Source organism: Hippopotamus amphibius, chromosome 6 (assembly GCF_030028045.1).
Source record: "Hippopotamus amphibius kiboko isolate mHipAmp2 chromosome 6, mHipAmp2.hap2, whole genome shotgun sequence".
Lineage (NCBI taxonomy): Eukaryota > Metazoa > Chordata > Mammalia > Artiodactyla > Hippopotamidae > Hippopotamus > Hippopotamus amphibius.
Window position 1 is genome coordinate 154953666 of NC_080191.1, and position 21525 is coordinate 154975190.

The 21525-nt window shown below is 36.4% G+C and overlaps 1 protein-coding gene across 2 annotated transcripts in view; it reads right to left on the reverse strand.

Moving 5' to 3' along the window:
* Positions 1-21525, reverse strand: part of GNB4 (G protein subunit beta 4) — a 61793-nt gene that overhangs the window by 16961 nt on the left and 23307 nt on the right. Inside the window, exons 2-4 of one of the 2 annotated variants that reach the window (XM_057739578.1) lie at positions 18138-18235; positions 1387-1425; positions 522-628 (exon numbers count right to left, since the gene is read on the reverse strand). In XM_057739578.1, coding sequence (XP_057595561.1) covers positions 522-628; positions 1387-1425; positions 18138-18194 — 203 coding nt within the window. In that variant the 5' untranslated portion in view covers positions 18195-18235. The remainder of the gene's footprint in view (positions 1-521; positions 629-1386; positions 1426-18137; positions 18236-21525) is intronic. The other variant, XM_057739580.1, reaches the window with a different exon arrangement.

Sequence of the window (21525 nt, forward strand, 5' to 3'; positions counted from 1 at the left end):
GCGTGTGTGTGTACGGGTGCACACGCTCAATGCACATACACTTGTATGATGGGGTCAGGGGTATAAAAGACGTATTAGACAAAAATGTCTTTGTTTTATGTAATTCCATCCTGTGTGAATTTAGGTAATAAATAATTATGGCAATATCTGGTAACTTGTACATATAGCAATATTCAACAAATATTTCCTTATGAACTAAAATTTCAATGTTAATAAGCAATAAAACTGCCTTGACATGTTAAAAAAAAAGTATAATATCCCACTGCAAAGAAAAGAAATCTCACACACTTTTCCTAAATCATTTGATAAAGGATATTTCTGAGAGGTAAATTTGTTTTCCATATTAAAGAGGTTTCTAAACTTTTAAAGTATCAATGAATATTTTTATTAAAAGCAAAGCATTCATATTAGATGCATTTTCTGCAAACACTTCATAGATATAGGTTGTTTCTAAAAGAAAATGCAAATGATGATTCAACAAAAATAATTCTGCAGACAGTTTGAAAATGGCAGGTACAAACCTTGAATCATATCCCCAATGCATAGCATAGATTTTAGCTAGGTGACCCCTCAGCGTACGTCTCGTTCGCATTTGTATTCGACCCACAGAATCCATATTCGACGTGATCTACAGGAAGTGACGAGAATGTTATGCTTTACCTCAGACATAGCTCAGAAAACAAAGTAGAAACAAGAGGGAAAAAAGCAGACATAAAACAAATGTATAGCTATTGAAGGTATTTTAATATAAATAATTCCTAAAGTCATTATGGGATTAATATGCTGTTCAAGAAAAAGTATGATTTATCTGCACACCTTCCAGTGAGAACATCTTCTGTACACTATTAAGTACAACGACCAGACATACCTTCCAACCTTAGTAAAAAACCAGCCACAAATAAAAATCTAATAGTAAAATAGTAAAAATAGTAAAATAGTAAAAATCTAATGATCAAATAGTAAAACATTTCTAATTTTAACTATCTAAAGAACACCGATTTTATATTTAAATAGCACATAAAATATCTCCTTAATAAAAATGATCAATATTAATTAAACTAATGAAACCTTCCTAACAGTTTATATAAGAAAAAAAAATCTTAACCAGGGCATATCAAAAAGAATCAGAAGCTACCTAAAAAGAAACACATACCATATGAATCTACACTTTTATTGTATTTATTTTTTCTCAGACTTCCATTTTAACAAGTATGCTTTAAAAAGCACTTCTACCAGCATCTGACAAATTACAAAGTGTTTTTAAATAGAGATTTCATTTTTCTTTCAATTAAATACTAATAAAGAGAATCTGAATGTCATTTGCATCAATGTCAAGCTGTTTCATGTGAATTAATAAAATGAATTGAGAAAAAATAAAAACTTTACCTGAACAAGCGTTGCATCATTACATGCTTTCCTAGCATCCTGAAGTAAAGAAAGATGACGATACATTTAGACACGGAAATCCCTAGATATGATTTAAAATAATATTTTCATTGGAAATATAGACTTGAAATATACTTCTTACTGTACCACAGTCTTTATTTTTAAAAGGTTTATTGAGATAAAATTCACATAACATAAAACTAACCATTTTAATCATTTTAAGGTAGTTGGGTTGGCTAGCATATTTACAATGTTGTGCAACCATCACTACTACCTAATTCCAGAACATGTCCATGACTCCAAAAAAAGAAACCTATACCTTCCAATTACCTCTTCCCCCATCCCCAGGTGATCACTAATCTACTTTCTAAAGGATTTGCCCATTCTGGACATTGCATACAAATGGAATCCTACAATATATGACTTTTTTTGTGTCTGGCTTATTTCACTTAATGTAATGCTTTCAAGGTTCATTCATGTTGTAGCATGTGTCAGTATTTCATTTCTTTTTATGACTAATATTCCACTGTATGAAAATATTGCATTTTGTTTATCCATCAATTAATTTGATGGACATTTACGCTGTTTCTACCTTTCGGTTTTATGATTAATGATGCTGTGAACAGTCATGCAAGTTTTTGTGTGTACATATGTTTTCAATTCTCCTGGGTAGATACCTAAAAGTGGAATTGGTGGGTGATACCATAACTATGTTTAACATTTTAAGAAACTGTCAAATTGTCTTTTTACAGTAGCTGCACCATTTTACATTCCCACAAGGAATGTATGAGGGTTCCAATTTCTTCATGGCTTCACCAATATGTTTTTGTCTTTCTTTTTCTTTTCTTTTTAAAAAAATTATTATAGCCATCATAGTGGATGTCAACTGGTATCTTGTGGTTTTGATTTGCATTTCTCTAATGATTAGTGATGCCAAGCATCCTTTCATGTGGAGTATCTTTACATGTGCTTATTAGCCATTTGTATATCTTCTTTGGAGAAATGTCTATCAATGTTTTTGCTAATTTTTAAACTGGATTATCTGTTTATTGTTGAGTTATAGGAGTTCTTTATACATTCTAGATACTAGACCCTTAGATTATGATTCACAAGTATTTTCTCCTATTTTGTAGGTTCAGTTTTCATTTTCTTGATAGTTTCCTCTGACACTCAAGTTTTTTATAATTTTCATGAAGACCAGTTTGTCAATTTTTTTTTTTGCTTGTGCTTTTAGTGCCATATTAAACTGTTGCCTAATTCCAGGTCACAAAGATTAACAACTAGGTTTACTTCTAAAAATTCTACATTTTCAGCTCTTATATTTAGGTATCATTTTGAGTTAATTTTTATGTATGGTATGAGATAGGAGTCCAAATTCATCCTTTTACGTGCGGATATCCAACTGTCCCAGGAACATTTGTTGAAAAGACTATATTCTTTCTCTATTGAATTGTCTTGTTACCCTTGCTGAAAAATCAACTGGCCATAGATACATGGCTTTATATATAGACTCTCAATTCTATTTTATTGCACAAATATACTTCTGGTTTACAGTTAAAAGATTTTTAACCTCATCCCCAAGTAAAATGAACTAGACAGATTTAATAAGCCCATAGTATTCAGAGTTACACTTGTTAATAAGATTCAGCAAAAAGCAAGAGTTCTCAGTTCCCTTCTGTTTGTTCTGGCAACTAGAAGTTGAGGTGATGGGAAGAGTATTTACAGTAGAACCCAAGTCATTTCAGAAATATTTTTAAAAACACACAGTACTTGAAAACTGGACAGCTACATGTTAAAGAATGAAATTAGAACATTCTCTAACATTATATACAAAAATAAACTCAAAATGGATTAAAGGCCTAAATGTAAGACCAGAAACCATAAAACTCCTAGAACACTCTTTTACATAAACTGTAGCAATATTTTTTGGCTATGTCTCCTAAAACAAAGGAAATAAAAGCAAAAATAAACAAATGGAATCTAATTAAACTTAAAAGCTTTACACAGCAAAGGAAACCATCGACAAAAAGAAAGTCACACAAAATAAGATGGCAGAGAAATATGTTCCAGACAAAGGAACAAGATAAAACCTGAGAAGGACAACTAAGTGAAGTGAAGATGGGCAATCTGCTTGAATAAGAGAATTCAGGGAAACGACAGTAAAGATGATCCAAGATCTTGGAAAAAGAAGGGAGGTACAGACTGAGAAGATACAAGAAATGTTTAAAAAAGAGCCAGAAGATTTAAAGAACAAAAAGAGATGAACAAACAATAACTGAAGTGAATAACACACTAAAAGGAATCAACAGCAGAATAAATGAAGCAGAATAACAAATAAGTGAGCTGAAAGACAGATTGGTGGAAATCACTGCTGCAAAACAGAGCAAAGAAAAAAGAATGAAAAGAAACAGACAGTTCAAGAGACCTCTGGACAACATTAAATGCACCAACATTCTCATTATAGGGGCCCAAGAAGGAGAAGAGAGAGAGAAAGGGCCTGAGAAAATATTTGAAGAGATAATAGCCAACAACTTCCCATGGTAAAGTAAACACTCAGGTCCAGGAAGCACAGAGTCCTATACAGGATAAACCCAAGGAGGAACATGACAAGCTACATATTAATCAAATTGACAAAAATTAAAGGCAAAGAGAAAATATTAAAGGCAACAAGGGAAAAGCAACAGATAACAAACAAAGGAATACCCATACAGTTGTCAGCTGATTTTTCAACAGAAACTCTGCAAGTCAGAAAGCAGTGGCATGATATATTTAAAGTAAGGGAAAAACCTACAACCAAGAAGACTCTGCCCAGGAAGCCTCTTGTTCAGATATGACAGAGAAATCAAAAGCTTTACAGACAAGCAAAAGCTAAGAGAATTCAACACCACCAAACCAGCCTTTTACAACAAATGTTAAAGGAATTTCTCTAGACAGAAAAGAAAGGCCACAACTAGAAACAAGTAAATTACAAATAGGAATGCTCAGCAATAAAGGCAAACATAGAGTAAGGGTAGGAAATCATCTACACACAAATATGATATCAAAATCAGCAATCATGAGATACAAATGCAGGATATTTGAAATGCATTCGAAATTAAGAGATCAGCAAATCAAAACAATCTTGCACATATATAGGCTGCTATATCAAAACCTCATGGTAACCACCAACTGCAAATCTACAACAGATGCACACACAAAAAAGAAAAAGTAATCCAAACACAACACTAAAGAGAGTCATCAAATCACAGGAGAACAAAAGAGGAAGAAAAAAGATCTACCAAAAACAATCCTAAACAATTAACAAAATGGCAATAAGAACAAATATATCAATAATTACCTCAAATGTAAATGGATTAAATGCTCTAAACAAAAGACATAGCCTGGCTGAATGGATACAAAAATAAGACCTGTACATATGTGGTCTACAAGAGACCCACTTCAGATGTAGAGACACATACAGACTGAAAGTCTGTACAAGGTCCTTTACAATAGGATCTTGCTGTTTATCCATCCTAAATGTAATAGTTTGCATCTACCAACCCCAAATTCCCAGTCCATCCCTCCACCTCCCTGCCTCCCCGTTGGCAACCACAAGTCTGTTCTCTATGTCTGTGAGTCTCTTTCTGTTTTGTAGATAGGTTCACTTGTGGCATATTTTAGATTCCACATATAAGTGATATCATATGGTATTTTGTCTTTCTCTTTCTGACTTACTTCATTTAGTATGACAATCTCTAGGTCCATCCATGTTGCTGCAAATGGCATTATTTTGTTCTTTTTATGGCTGAGTAGTATTTCACTGTATATATGTACCATATCTTCCTTATCCATTCATCTGTCAATGCACATTTAGATTGTTTCCATGTTTTGGCTATTGTGAATAATGCTGCTATGAACATAGGGTGCACGTGTCTTTTTGAATTATACTTTTGTACAGGTATATGCCCAGGAGTGGGATTGCTGGATTATAACATAATTCTATTTATAGTTTTCTGAGAAACCTTCATACTGTTTTCCATAGTGGCTGCACTAACTTATATTCCCACCAACAGTGTAGGAGGGTTCCCTTTTCTCCATACCCTCTCCAGAATTTGATATTTGTAGGCTTTTTTTGTTTGTTTTGTTTTTGGCCCCACCATGTGGCATGTGGGATCTTAGTTCCCCAACCAGGTATTGAACCCATGCCCCCTGCAGTGGAAGTGCAGAGTCTTAACTGTTGGACTGCCAGAGGAAGTACCATTTGTAGACTTTTAATGATGACCACTCTGACTGGTGTGAGGTGATTGTAGTTTTAATCAAAACTACCTCGTAGTTTTCATTTGCATTTCTCTAATAATTAGTGATGTTGAGCATCATCTCATGTGCCTACCTGCCATCTGTATGTTTTCCTTGGAGAAATGTCTATTAGGTCTTCTGCCCATTTTTCAGTTTGGTTGTTTTGTTTTTTTGTTGTTGTTGTTGAGTTGTATAAGCTGTTCGTATATTTTGGAGATTAAGCCCTTGTCGACTGCATCATTTGCAAATGTTTTCTCCCATTCCATAGGTTGCCTTTTCGTTTTTTTATGGTTTTCTTTGCTGTGAAAAAGCTTGTAAGTTTGATTAGGTCCCATTTATTTATTTTTGTTTTTATTCCTATTGCTTTGGGAGACTAACCTAAGAAAACATTGGTATAATTTATGTCAGAGAACGTTTTGCCAATGTTCTCTTCTAGAAGTTTTATGGTGTCATGTCTTATGTTTAAGTCAGACAAAATAGACTTGAAAATAAAGACTGTTAAAGAGACAAAGAAGGACACTACATAATGATCAAGGGATCAATCCAAGAAGAAGATACAACAATTGTAAACATAAATACACCCAACATAGGAGCACGTCAATATATAAGCCAAATGCTAACAGCCATAAAAAGAGAAATTGACAGTAACACAATAATAGGGGGAACTTTAACACCCCACTTACATCAATGGACAGATCATCCAGACAGAAAATCAATAAAGAAACACAGGCATTAAATTAGACCAGATGGACTTAATTGATACTTAAAGAGCATTCCATCAAAAAGCTGCAGAATAAACATTCTTCTCAGGTGCACATGGAACATTCTCCAGGACAGAGCACACACTGGGCCACAAAGCAAGCCTCAGTAAATATGAGAAGACTGAAATCATATCAAGCATCTTTTCTGACCACAATGCTATAAGATTAGAAATCAACTACATGACAAAAACTGTGAAAAACACAAACACATAGAGGCTAAACAATATGCTACTAAACAACCAATGGATCACCAAAGAAATCAAAGAGAAAATTAAAAAATATCTAGAGACAAATGAAAACAAAAACATGATGATCCAAAACCTTTGGGACACAGCAAAAGCAGTTCTAAGAAGAAAGTTTATAGCAATACAATCTCACCTCAGGAAACAAAAATCTCAAACAACCTAACCTTACACCTAAAGCAGCTAGAGAAAGAAGAATAAACAAAACCCAAAGCTAACAGAAGGAAAGAAATCATAAAGTTCAGAGCAGAAATAAAAGAGAAAGAAATGAAGCAACAATAGCAAAGATCAATGAAACTAAAAGCTGGTTCTTTGAAAAGATAAACAAAATTGATAAATCTTTAGCCAGAGTCAGTCAAGAAAAAAAGAGGGAGGGCTCAAATCAAAAAAATTAGAAATGAAAAAGGAGAAGTTACAACTGACACCACAGGAATACAAAGCATTATAAGAGACTACTACAAGCAACTATATGACAATAAACTGGATAAGCTAGAAGAAATGGACAAATTCTTAGAAAGGTAAACCTTCTAAGACTGAATCAGAAAGAAATACAAAATATGAACAGCACAATCACAAGTACTGAAATTTAAACTGTGATTAGAAATCTTCCAACAAACCGAAGTCCAGGACCAGATGGCTTCACAGGCAAATTCTAACAAGCTTTTAGAGAAGAGTTAACACTGATCCTTCTGAAACTATTCCAAAAATTGCAGAGGAAGGAACATTCTCAATCTCATTCTATGAGGCCACCATTACCCTGATACTAAAACCAGACAAAGATATCACAAAAAAAGAAAATTACAGACCAATATCACTGATGAATTTAGATGTAAAAATCCTCAACAAAATACTAGCAAACAGAATCCAACAACACATTAAAAGGATCAGACACCATGATCAAGTGGGGTTTATCCCTGTAATGCAAGGATTCTTCAATATATGCAAATCAATCAGTGTGATACACCACATTAAGAAATTGAAGAATAAAAACCATACGATCATCTCAATAGATGCAGAAAAAGCTTTTGACAAAATTCAACACCATTTATGATAAAAACTCTCCAGAAAGTGGGCACAGAGGGAACCTACCTCAACATAATAAAGGCCATATATGACAAACCTACGGCTGACATACTCAATGGTGAAAAGCCGAAAGCATTTCCTCTAACATCAGGAACAAGACAAAGATGTGCTTTCTTACTACTTTTATTCAACATAGTTTTGGAAGTCCTAGCCATGGCAATCAGACAAGAAAAAAAGGAGGATTTCCCTGGTGATCCAGTGGTTAAGACTCTGTGTTTCCACTGCAGGGGGTACAAGTTTGATCCCTGGTCAGGGAACTAAGATCCCACATGCCCTTCAACAAGGCCAAAAAAAAAAAAGAAAAATAAAAAAACAGAAGAGAATGGTACAAAAACTAGTTTAAAAAAAAAAGAGAGAGAAATAAAAGGAATCCAAATTGGAAAAGAAGTAAAACTCACTGTTTGCAGATGAACATATTACTATATATAGAAAATCCTAAAGGGGCTACCAGAAAACTACTAGAGCTCATCAATGAATTCAGTAAGGTTTCAGGATACAAAATTAATACACAGAAATCTCTTGCATTTCTATACACTGACAACAAAAGATTAGGAAGAGAAATTAAGAAAACAATCTCATTTACCATCACATCAAAAAGAAAAAAATACCTAGGAATAAACCTCCCTAAGGATGCAAAAGATGTACTCTGATGCCGTACTCTTTCATCAGCTACAAGATGCTGATGAACGGAATCAAAGATAACACAAACAGATGGAAAGATATACCACGTTCTTGGACTGGAAGAATCAATATTGTCAAAATGACTATACTACCCAAAGCAATCTACAGATTCAATACAATCCCTGTCAAATCACCAATGGCCTTTTCCACAGAACTAGAACAAAAAATTTTTAAATTTGTATGGAAATACAAAAGACCCCAAATAGCCAAAGCAATCCCGAGAAAGACAAATGGAGCTGGAGGAATCAGACTCCCTGACTTCAGACTATACTACAAAGCTAGAGTAATCAAAACAGTATGGAACTGGCACAAAAACAGAAATATAGATCAACAGAACAGGATAGAAAACCCAGTAATAAATGCTCACACCTATGGTCAATTAATCTACGATAAAGAAGGCAAGGATATACAATGGCGAAAAGACAGCCTCTTCAATAAGTGCTGCTGGGAAAACTGGACAGCTACATGGAAAAGAATGAAATTAGAACATTCTCTAACATTCACAAAATGTTAAAATAAAATCAAAATGGATTAAAGATCTAAATGTAACACCACATACTATAAAACTCTTAGAGGAAAACATAGGCAGGACACTCTGACATAAATCACAGCAATATCTTTTGGGATCTTTCTCCTAGAAATAAAAATAAAAATAAAAATAAATGGGACCTAAGTAAACTTACAAGCTTTTGTACAGCAAAGGAAACCACAAACAAAGTAAAAAGACAACCCACAGAATCGGAGAAAATATTTGCAAACAAAGCAACCAAAAAGGGATTAATCTCCAAATTATATAAAGAGCTCATGCAGTTCAACATAAAAACAAACAAAAAAACCCAACAAAAACAATAACAACAAAAACCCAAATAACCCAGTTAAGAAAATGAGCAGAAGATCTAAATAGACATTTCTTCAAAGAAGACATACAGGTGGCCAGTAGGCACATGAAAAGATGCTCAACATCACTAATTATTAGAGAAATGCAAATAAAAACTACAACAAGGTATCACCTCACCCTGGTCAGAACAGCCATCATCAAAAAGTCTACAATTAATAAATGCTGGAGAGGGTTTGGAGAAAAAGGAACCCTCCTACATTGTTGCCTCCTACATTGTTGTTAGGAATGTAAATTGGTATAGCCACTATAGAGAACAGTATGAAGGTTTCTTAAAAAACTAAAAATAGAACTACCATACGATCCAGCATTTCCACCCCTGGGCATATATCCAGAGAAAACCACAATTCAAAAAGATACATGCATGCCAAAGTTCACTGCAGCACCATTTACAATAGCCAAGACATGGAAGCAACCTAAATGTCCATCAACAGATAAATAGATAAAGAAGAAGTGGTATATATATACAATGGAATATTATTCAGCCATAAAAAAGAATGAAATAATGCCATTTGCAGCAACATGGATGGACCCAAAGATCACCATACTAAGTTAAGAAGGTCAGACAGAGAAAGACAAATATATGATGTCACTTATATGTGGAATCTAAAAAGATGATTATGGAGAATTCCCTGGTGGTCCAATTGTTAGGACTGCATGCTTCCACTGCAGGCGGCAAGCGTTCAATCCCTGGTTGGGGAACTAAGAGCCTGCATGCTGCACGGCAGTGGCCAAAAAAAAAGGTGATTACAAATGAACTTATTTACTAAACAAAAACAGACTCACAGACTTCAAAAACAAACTTGTGGCTACCAAAGGGGAAAGGTGGTGGGGAGTGATAAATAAGGAGTTTGGGATTAACATATACACACTATTATATATAAAATAATCAACAAGGACCTACTTTATAGCACAGGGAACTCTACTCAATACTCTGTAATAAGCTAAATGGGAAAAGAATCTGAAAATGATTGGAGATTTTATAGATATATAGATATATATCTGAATCAGTTTGCTATTATACACCTGAAACTAACACAACATTGTAAATCAAATATACCCCAATATAAGATAAAAATTAGGGACTTCCTAGGTGGTGCAGTGGTTAAGAATCCGCCTGCTAATGCAGCGGACACAGGTTCAAGCCCTGCTCCAGGAAGATCCCACATGCCACGGAGCAACTAAGCCCACGTGCTGCAACTATTGAGCCTGTGCTCTAGAGCCCGTGAGCCTCAACTACTGAGACCACACGCCACAACTACTGAAGCCCATGCACCTAGAGCCTGTCCTATGCAACAAGAGAAGCCACCCCAATGAGGAGTCCACGCACCACAATAAAGAGTAGCCCCCGCTCTCAGCAACTAGAAAAAGCCCGTGTGCAGTAACGAAGACCCAACACAGCCAATAAAATAAATTTTAAAAATAAATAAATAAATAAATAAAAATTTAAAAACAACTAAAAACAGACCTGCCATATGACCCATCGATTCCACTCCTGGGTATTTATCCAAAAAAAAAACTCAAACCAAACCAAAACAAAACTGAAAACACTAATTAGAAAATTTACATGCATCCCAATGTTCACAGCAGCATTATTTACAATTGCCAAGATATGAGAGCAACCTAAGCGTCCATCAACAGATGATGGATAAAGATACACACACACACACAACGTAATACTACTCAGCCATAAAAAAGAATGAAATTTTGCCATTTGCTATGACATGAATGGACTTGGGATGGTATTATGCTAAGTGAAATAAATCAGGCAGAGAAAGACAAATACTGTATGATATCATTCATATGTGGAATCGAAAGAATAAAATAAACTAGTGAATAGAACAAAAAAGAAAAAGACTTACAGATATAGAGAACAAACTACTAGTTACCAGTGAGGAGAGGGAAGGAGGGAGGCACAAGATAGCTGTAGGAAATTAAGAGGTATAAACTACTATATATAAAATAAATAAGCTACAAGGACATATTGTACAACACAGGGAATACAGCCAACATTTTACAATAACTATAAAATGAAACATAATCTTTAAAAATTGTGAATCACTATGCCATACACCTGAAGCTTATATAATATTGTACAACTATACCTCAATTAAAATTTTTAATTAAAAAAATGTTTCCTTAAAATACTTTGCAACTACACTGTATACAGGTGCTATTAGAAATAAAATACTTTAAATCTAACATGATAAAAAGATATGGTATGTCAGGAAAATAATTTTTTATATAGTGAGTCACCTCTATATTTCTCTATTAAAAGCAAATTCCCTACATGTAAGCAGGCGTTTTTGCCTAAGTTTTATACGGTAGCCTATCAAAGAGACCTTAAATTTTTTTTTTATTAATTTATTTATTATTTTTTGGGGGGTACACCAAGTTCAATCATCTGTTTTTATACACATATCCCTGTATTCCCTCCCTCCCTCGACTCCCCCCCCACCCTCCCTCGAGTCCCCCCCACCTCGAGACCTCAAATTTTTACACAAACTGAAGAGAATTATTAAAAGGAAGACAGTGAAACAAAAATTAACATAGCAAAATAACTAAAGGCAAGCAAAGAACATGTTTAATAAGCAATAAAATGTTTTAAATCAAGTTTATCAGTCAATAATAAATTTAGAGGATTTGTATACATGGGAAACATAATTAATTCTTCCTACTAGATTTGCTCCAAATTTTTTCACCCAAAGGTTAGTTACTGTCTTCAACTTTGTTTTTCCCCGGTGTGCTTTTTTGCATACTCCTGTGCAAAGAGGAGGTATGCACTCTTTGTTGAATTAATGTCTCCAAAGGACAACTTGTTCCATTCAGCCAGGGGAAAAATGCCTGCCACCATTTGCAACAAAAACTAGATAAAAATACGATCTTTTTGGTGGCTTTTTCAACCTATTTATAAACACTTAGAATATTTCTATGTAAGGGTGTTCATAGTAGTTACACAAACATATGATTTGATTCTCTCATTCTCAGTCAAATTGTGGGTTTAGAAAACTCATTTGGCAAGGAATAACCTAGCCCACTTTTGTACAATGAAAAGAATTTCCAGAAATGACAGAGATGGCATGAGCCATGTCCAAAAATGGTGGAGTTAAAGACTAAATTCTATAAAAAGAACTCTCTAATTTTCAGCTTTATGAAAATGAACTATCACTGTTTAGGTCCTCTTTCTTAATTCAGTCATTCAATAAAAAAATCTGTTGTACACTGTGTCAGGTACTATTCTAGGCCCCATGAATACAGCAGCAGATAAACCAAAAATCCTTGCCCTTATAGAGCTTACCTTAATATTAACAATACAATTAAAATAACGCAAGTGAAAATTATTGAACTTACTCTTATGAACACTTTTATCCGTTATAAAACTGAATATAAGAGAATCATTCCCAATTAACAGCTGAATTCCTTTTTGTCCACCTTAAGAAATACAAGCTCTGATATTAATATCTTTGCACAAAATAAGAGAAAAGTAGTGTTTCTCACTCCAAATCAAACAAGTAACAATTACAAAAGAAAATCTGTTTTCTCTATTTCTGTTTTTTTAATTTAAAATGAATCATAGCTAATCAATGATACTCCAATATAAAATAAAATTTTTAAATGAAGCATATATTGCACCAAATAGCATACATTTCTATCATGTCACGTGTTTATACCATGGTTAAATATGTAGTTAAATTATATTTCTGGAATTAAGGGGGAAAAAAAGGAAAGGAGGAAGAAATGGTTTTTAAATATAGCATGACATGATTAAATTGATTAGACGAGTACATGGTATTTTACATACATGTGGTTACTTGAAATCATGGAAGATGATTCAGTGAGCAACTATGTCCATGACATTCTGCTTGAACGCTGGTGAAATATGAAGATGATTAAGACACAGAATTTTCCAGCCATGTACAGGGAGCAGAGACAAATGTGCACAAGGAACTGTAACACAAGGTGGGCTGCAGTCAGCTCTGTAATACAAATCCAAAGGGCTGTAGAAGTAAGGAACTGCCACTTACTGGCCTTGATTTAAGTCCTTTACATGTCATTTTGTCTTATTCCTCTCCACCAACCTATACAGTGGGCATTGGTATTCACACTTCACAGCAAAGACACTGGGCACCAAAAATTGTAAACGTTGTCCTGGCCACAAAATAACTGAAAGATGGAATCCATGCACTTTCCACCAGGCAATGCTGCCTTCCAACAAAAGAATAAGAAATCCCAGTGGAGGACTCTCCTGAAGCTTTTTAGAGGAAGACTAGGATTCAATGAGTAGAAGTCCCAGGAACAAACTTAGAGCAGAGGCAGTATAATTCCAAGCAAAGGAAACAATTTGAAAAAAAGGCAACAAAGTGGAAAAGAGCAATGCCTGTTCAAGGAAAGACAACCAGATTCAGGTGGCTATAGCACAGGCTATACAGCCAGATCTTAGCAGACACGATTGGGAGGCAGGGCCACAGGGGTACCTACAGCACCAGCTCTGGAACCAAAATACACCTGGCTTGAGTCCTGGATCTACCACTTCATAGTTATGTTACCTTTGCAAGTTACTTAACCTCACTGAGGCTCAGTTTCCTCAACTACAAAGTGAAGTAACACCAACTACCTCATAGGGTTGCCACAAGCATTAAATGAGATTCGCACATGACCAAGTGATTGGCCAATCACTCCAGACAAGGACACCATAAGAAATGAAAATTGCAGGCCAATATCCCTGATGAACATAGACTCAAAAATCCTCAATAAAATATTAACAAACTGAATTCAACAACACATCAAAAGGATCATACACCATGATCAAGTGGGACTTATTTAAGGGATGCAAGAATGGTTCAACACCCACAAATCAATCAATGCGATACACCACATTAACAAAATGAAAGGTAAATATCATACAATCATCTCAACAGATGTAGAAAAAGCTTTTGATAAAATTCCATATCCATTTATGATAAAAACTCTCAATAAAGTGGATATAGAGGGAATGGACTTCAACATGATAAAGGCCATATATGACATATATAATATCTTGCTCAATGGTGAAAAGCTGAAAGCGTTCCTTCTAAGAGCAGGAGCAAGACAAAGATGCCCACTCTTGCCACTTTGATTCAGCATAATATTGGAAGTCCCGGCCAGAGCAATTAGGCAAGAAACAGAAATAAAATAAAATAATAAAATAAAGGGCATCAAAATTTCATAGGAAGAAGTAAAACTATCACTACTTGCAGATGACATGATATTACATATAGAAAACACTGAAGACTCCATCAGAACTGAGAACTGATAAATGAATCTGGTAAAGTTGCAAGATACAAACTAGATACATAGAAATCTATGGCATTTTTATACACTAATAAAGAACTATCAGAAAGAGAAATTAAAACAATCCCATTTACAATTGCATCAGAAAGGATAAATAATCTAGAAATAAATTTAACCAAGAAGGTGAAAGACCTGTACACTAAAAACTAAGAAATTGATGAAAGAAACTGAAGATAAATGAAAAGTTATTCTATGCTCATGGAATGGAAGAATACTGTTAAAATGTCCATACCACCCAAAACTATCTATAGATTCAACGCAATCTCTATCAAAATCCCTATAACATTTTCCACAGAAATAGAACAAACAATCCTAAAATTTGTATAAAACCAGAAAAGACCCCAAATAGCCAAAGCAATCTTGAGAAAGAAGAACGAAGCTGGAGGTATCACATGCCCTGATTTCAAGCTATATCACAAAGCTATAGTAGTCAAGACAGTATGATACTGGCACAAAAACAGACACATAGATCAATGGAACAGAATACACAACATAGAAATACACCCACGCATATATGCTCAATTAATTTACAACAAAGGAGCCAAGAATATATAATGGGGAAGACAGTCTCTTCAATAAGTGGTGATGGGAAAACTGGACAGCTACATGCAAAAGAATGAAACTAGCCCACTAACATGCATCATACACAAAAACTAACTCAAAATGGATCAACAACATGAACACAAGACCTGAAACCATAAAACTCCTGGAAGAAAACATAGGCAGTAAGCTCCCTGACATCAGTCTTCGTGATGATTTTTTGGATTTGACGTCAAAAGCAAAGATAACAAAAGCAAAAATAAATAAGTGGGACTACATTAAACTAAGAAGCTTCTGCACAGCAAAGAAAATCATCAATAAGATGAAAAGGCAACCTACTGAATGAGAGAAATATCTGCAAATCATATATCTGATAAGGGGTTAATATCCATGACATATAAAGAACTCATAGAACTCAACAGAAAAGAAAAACAAATAACCTGATTTTTAAAATGGGCAGAGGGTCCGACTAGGCATTTTTCCGAAGAAGACATACAGATGGCCAACAGGTACATGAAAAGGTGCTCAACATCACTAATCATCAGGGAAATGCAAATAAAAACCACAATGAGATAGCGCCTTACATCTGTCAGAACAGCTATCATTAAAAAGAGAAGAAATAATAAGTGTTGATGAGGATGTGGGGAAAAGGGAACCTTGAGCACTGCAGGTGGGAATGAAATTGGTACAGCCACTATGGAAAACAGTATGTAGGTGCCTAAAAAATTAAAAAAAGAACCACCATATGATCCAGCAGTTCCATTTCTGGGTATTTATCTAAAGAAAACAAAAGCCCTAACTCAAAAAGATATGTGCACCCCAACGTTCACTGCAGCATTATTTACAATAATCAAGATATGGAAACAGCCTAAGTATCTGCCGACAGATGAAAGGATAAAGAAAATGTGATACACACACACACACACACACACACAATGGAATATTTCAGCCATAAAAAAGAGTATCTTGGACTTCCTAGGTGGCGCAGTGAGTAAGAATCCGCCTGCCAATGCAGGGGACACGGGTTTGAGCCCTGCCCTGGGAAGATTCCACATGCCACGGAGCAACTGGGCCCGTGCGCCACAAATATTGAGCCTGTGCTCTAGAGTCCGTGAGCCACAACTACTGAGCCCGTGCACCGCAACCACTGAAGCCCACGCGCTTAGAGCCCATGACAAGAGAAGCCACTACAACGAGGAGTCTGCGCACCACAATGAAGAGTAGCCCCCGCTCGCAGCAACTAGAGAAAGCCCGTGTGCAGCAACAAAGACCCAACACAGCCAATAAATAAATAAAATAAATAAATTTATAAAAAAAAAAAAGAACTGCATGGCTATTATCAGGGAACTATAAGCAGTTCAGTATTAAAAAAATAAATAAAAAATAAAATAAAAAAAGAGTATCTTGCCATTTGCAGTGACAACATGGATGGAACTTGAGGGCATTACACTAAGAGAAATAGGTCAGACAGAGAAAGACAAACACCACATAATCTCATTTACATGTGCAAGCTAAAAAAACCAAAACCAAAACCAAAAAAACAAGCTTATAGATACAAAGAAAAGATTTTAAAAACATGAGATGGCCATGTGACCAATGTGCTTGGCCAATCAGTCATTTCTGCTCAGCATCTGGAGGAAGTGACACAAAGCAGAGATGGTGAAGGATCCATTCTGGTGGTGGCAGCAACATCTAACTCAGAGATGAGCTGACAAAGCCTTCTCTGATCATCCCAGGAAAAATAAATGCCTGCTTTGTTTTGACAGCTTTGTTCAGACTCCTAAGGTATCCACTCAGAGTTCTCATTCACATCTAAATCATTAACTTCCTTGAATTCCTGATGATAAGACTGGTTATGATTTTAATCCGCTCAGAATCAACATTTTTCTGCTGACTGTTTTTCACTCATCACTTGTTTTTCCTGTTCCTTTCCTCTCTTTCTTGTAATATCTCTGCATAGATCCTATGATTGTTCCTTTTTTCTTATTCTTCACTTTTAAATTAGATAAGTAATTCTGAAATCGCTACTGCAATGATACGTAATGGAGAGAACACAGCACCGTTCCAAGCTACTAATAACTTGGATTCTCCCTCCTTCCTTATGAAGCTCTTCATTTATATTTGTAAGTTGTTTAGCCCTTACTTTTCCCTGTGAAAAGAAGTAGGCACCAGCAAGCTACACACAATTCAGTCTCTCCTCTACCTGGTTCCCAAGAGGCTTCCTGAAAGATAGCATGTCTACATCCTTTCATTTTCATCTCTGCCTTCCTTCCTTGATAGTCCTCAGTTCAGGGACACATCTGTTTCCACTGTTCCAAAAGAAAGGAACAACGTTGCCCCTGAGGGAGTATGAGATTTACAGCCACAGAAACCCTCTCTCAAAGCCTTTCCACACCCTAACATTTGACAACTTTTCCCCACTCTATTAGGGTTTGAAGTTCTAAGTATCTTTAATTTTGTTATAGATGAAGCTTATATTTGTTCCTTATGCTCTTTACTGTTTTGAGTTGATTTTCAAGAGTAAAGATGACAGACACGTCTTTATTATGCCACTAATCATTTTTAATATTCTTCTGCAATCTAATGGTTGTTTTAGAGATTAATTTTCTAGTATATTGCAATATAATAATATCTGCCTGATTGTATTGCACCAAAAATCAAACTATGATTCCAGGTGTGTGAATAGAAGAGAATTATCACGTCTGCAGCGATTACACGCACAATATTAACTTCTTAGGGACACAGAGGCCATTGGGCCACATAGGTATTTGTCAGGAATGATTTTTGGAGAGTTCTTTAGAGGCAAGATAAAAACAAATCGACCACTTCTCGCTTTATAAATTATTTAATATATGTAGACTGATAAACTAATGCACAAATTTTGTTCATCACTGGCACTACATAAAAGTGTTAAAATTTCAAAATGAAAAAGTTTGCTCTTACCTGGATCTGATTCCGCAGCTGTTCAGCTTCCTGCCTCAACTGTTCCAGCTCACTCATCCTTGAATTTGTTTATCGCAGAAACCAACAAATGAAAGTCACTATTCAAAAAGAAAGAGAAAGATTGATTCAGTTCTTCATTTACATATTAATCTACTTTTAAAATATTGACATATAACTTCCTTTTGGTCCTGCTGAAACTCAGGTCAGATAATTATTACCGGAACTTAAAACTGCTTAGTAAATATAGATCTAGATTGTTTACCAGGGGATTTTATGGAGGAATGGGATCAGAGGATGAAAGAGACATCTTGAGTTGTAGTGTTCAAGGCTAAATTATAGAGAATTATAGAGAATTAGCACCAGTGAGAAATACTTCACAACAGTTCCAAGGGCACCAATACACATCCACACTTGGATGTCTAACAGGCACCTCAACTTACTTCAAAACTGAACCCCACACCACCTTGAAGTCTTCCCCATCTCTGTAAATGGCAATTCCAGCTTTCCAATTGTTCACGCCAAAAACCTGGGGGTCAACCTTAACTATTCTGTTCTGTTTCTTTCGTACCCTACACCTAATCCATCAGAAAATCATGTCAGGCTTTCCTTCAAAAAAATATCCAGGATTCGACCAACTCTGATTACCTGCTCTTTGACTGCCTTGGTCCAAGCCAACATCATCCACCTGGTCTCCTTTCTACTGCCCCTGCCCACTCTCCTGTCTATTCTAAATATAGCAACCAGGGATCCTCTTAAAACACAAGTCACTCTTCTGCTTTAAATCCTACAATGGCTTTTCACTCCACTCAGAGTAAAGTGGAACTCTTTATCTTGACCTACAGAGCCCTACACAACCTCTTACACACACTCCTCTCTGACCTCCTATCGCCCGTTCCCCCTCCCCCTTCTCTCTCTCGGCTCCAGCCACTCAGAACCTTTCTTGATGTTCCTTGAACACACTGAGGAGGCTCCAGCCTCAGTCTCTGCACTTGCTCTTACCTCTGCCTGGAATCCTCTTGCCCCTGATATCTGCATTGCTTGCACCCTTACCTCGTTCAAGTATTACTTTCTCAGAGTGACCTTCACGGACAGCACATATGCACCCAGCCAGGCCCCTTACTCTGCCTCATTTTTCACCGTAATACTCAGTGTCAGGCCATCTAGCAGGTATTTGCCGTATTTGCTTATTTGTGGTCTGCTTCCTCCTAGTCGAGTGTAAGCTCCTTGAGGCAGGGACTCGGCTCACGTCTCTCTTTGCTACATTTCTAGCACCTGAGACACTTGATTCTCCAGTAAATTAACCAAGCTGAAAAAGGTTAAGAACTAAAGGAAAATTCGTTCTTAGGATTTACCATGAATCCCAGAACTAAAAGGCAGGAATGTTACGACCTGAGGAAGAGAACAGAGACTGGAAACTGGCAGTACTCTCTATCTGTCCTGCTTTTCTCTTCATACCTGCTTTGTTTTTCTCTTTCTACAGAATGACTTTCTCTGCTTCTCCGAGCACAAGATCCAAGTTTCTGTCTCCTCAGGTCAAGTTTATAGCCCAAAATGACTATCCCAACTGCAAATTCCCATAAGAGGGAATTTGTTTCTACCCTTCACTCACATCAACGATGGTATAAATAGGTTTATTTTTTCAGGGTTAACTTTAAATGTATTTTGTCAAAGTAAAAAATAAGTATACTGGGATTGTTTAGAATGGCATTAAACTATAAAGTAGTTAGAGAAGAAGTGACATTGTTCTAATACGAATATATCCAATTTACTATTGTGGTATATTTCTCCATTTATCTAAATTTTGGTAACATTCTTCATAAGTCTTAACCATTTCCTGACAATTTAGCACGTTCCTCAGAGAGTACCAGACTGGCTGGATCACAGTCGACTGGAGATGAGCAGCACACGGCGTCTTTAAAGTCACAATCCCAACCGCCCTCACCGGCCCCCACCTGAGACAGCCCTCGCCTCCAAATCCTAGGAACTTTCACTGGTTTTGGTACCTTCTCATTTTCTGAGTTCCAAAAGATCCTGGGCAAGCAGGACTGACATAAGTCCCTCCTGCTGAGCTGCTAATGTGCTAATATAAAGAGGTGTATCGAGGGGCTCAAAGGGGTCTCATGTAACTTTTAAGGGCATTCAAAACCACCTCTCACCCAACTCTACTGCCTTTCCAGCCCCTCAAACCACACACACACGCACAAGGGACCCTCTAAAGAGGGCTATCTGCAGCTAACAAGAGTTATTCAGGAGAGATGATGAGTTGTTCCAAATGAATGAAATTTTCCAGCTTGGGTGTGCAAAAGGATGGAGGTACCACGAATAGAATCGACAGAGAGAGAGCAGTTCTCTCATCATCACCACCACTCTGTGGAGGGGGAATACTAGGAGAGGCCACGGGCCCGGAGCATCCCAGCACATTCTTGCTGGGTATGCTAAAAATACAAGGCCCTGGTCCCTTTTACCTGAGCCATTTCCCACGGTTGCATTTGGAGTGAGCAACCTTGAGGGATGAGACAACGTCTGCCCCCAAGACAGAGAGAGCTTGCTTCTACTTACTATAAAAGTGGTAAATTCCCAAGTTCAGTATTTCTGGACTGTGATGCAAACCCAATACATATGTGGTATCCATCTAGGCACACCTGGGTCACCCACATAGGACTGAGGAGCATGGGGAAGGGACAAAAACCAACATCAGGCCATGCTACTTACGGTGCCGTGAGTAATAAAGTCCTTGGTCTCTGACCCAAGAGTCTCTGGTCTTCTGCCAGCATCCACAAAACACTAACTGGCTAATTTATTAGCTTATAAGTAGGTAAAATCCCGGACCCTTTACAGTCCTTGACAGGGAGAAGGTTCATATGAAAGATGAGGGGTCCAATGTGAAATACAGTCAGTTTGTGGCAATTCCCCCTTTTTAAAAATTGAGGTGTAATTGGCATATAATATTGTGTAAGTTTAAGATATACAGCGTGTTGATTTGATATTTATATATTTACATGATTACCACCAAAGTGTTAACTACTAACACCTCTATCACACTGTATAACTACTATTTCTTTTTTATGGAGAGAACATTTACAATCTAGTCTCTTAGCAGTTTTGAGGTATATAACACAGCGTGGCTGACTTCACTCACTATGCTGTGCATTAGATCTTCAGAACCTACTCATCTTCTAGTTGCAAGCTGCACCCCCTTCTACAGGCTGGATTCCAGGTCCAGCATGTCATGGACAACTCTGCCAGCACCCTAGTTTCCCCTGCCCTTCTATCTGGTCACATTCTATTTGGTCGAAGACAAAAATCACACCTTCAGTGAAGCCAACTCCCTGCTTTCTTTCAGCCAGCACTCTATCAAACACATGAAAAGTCAAACAGTGGGGCACAG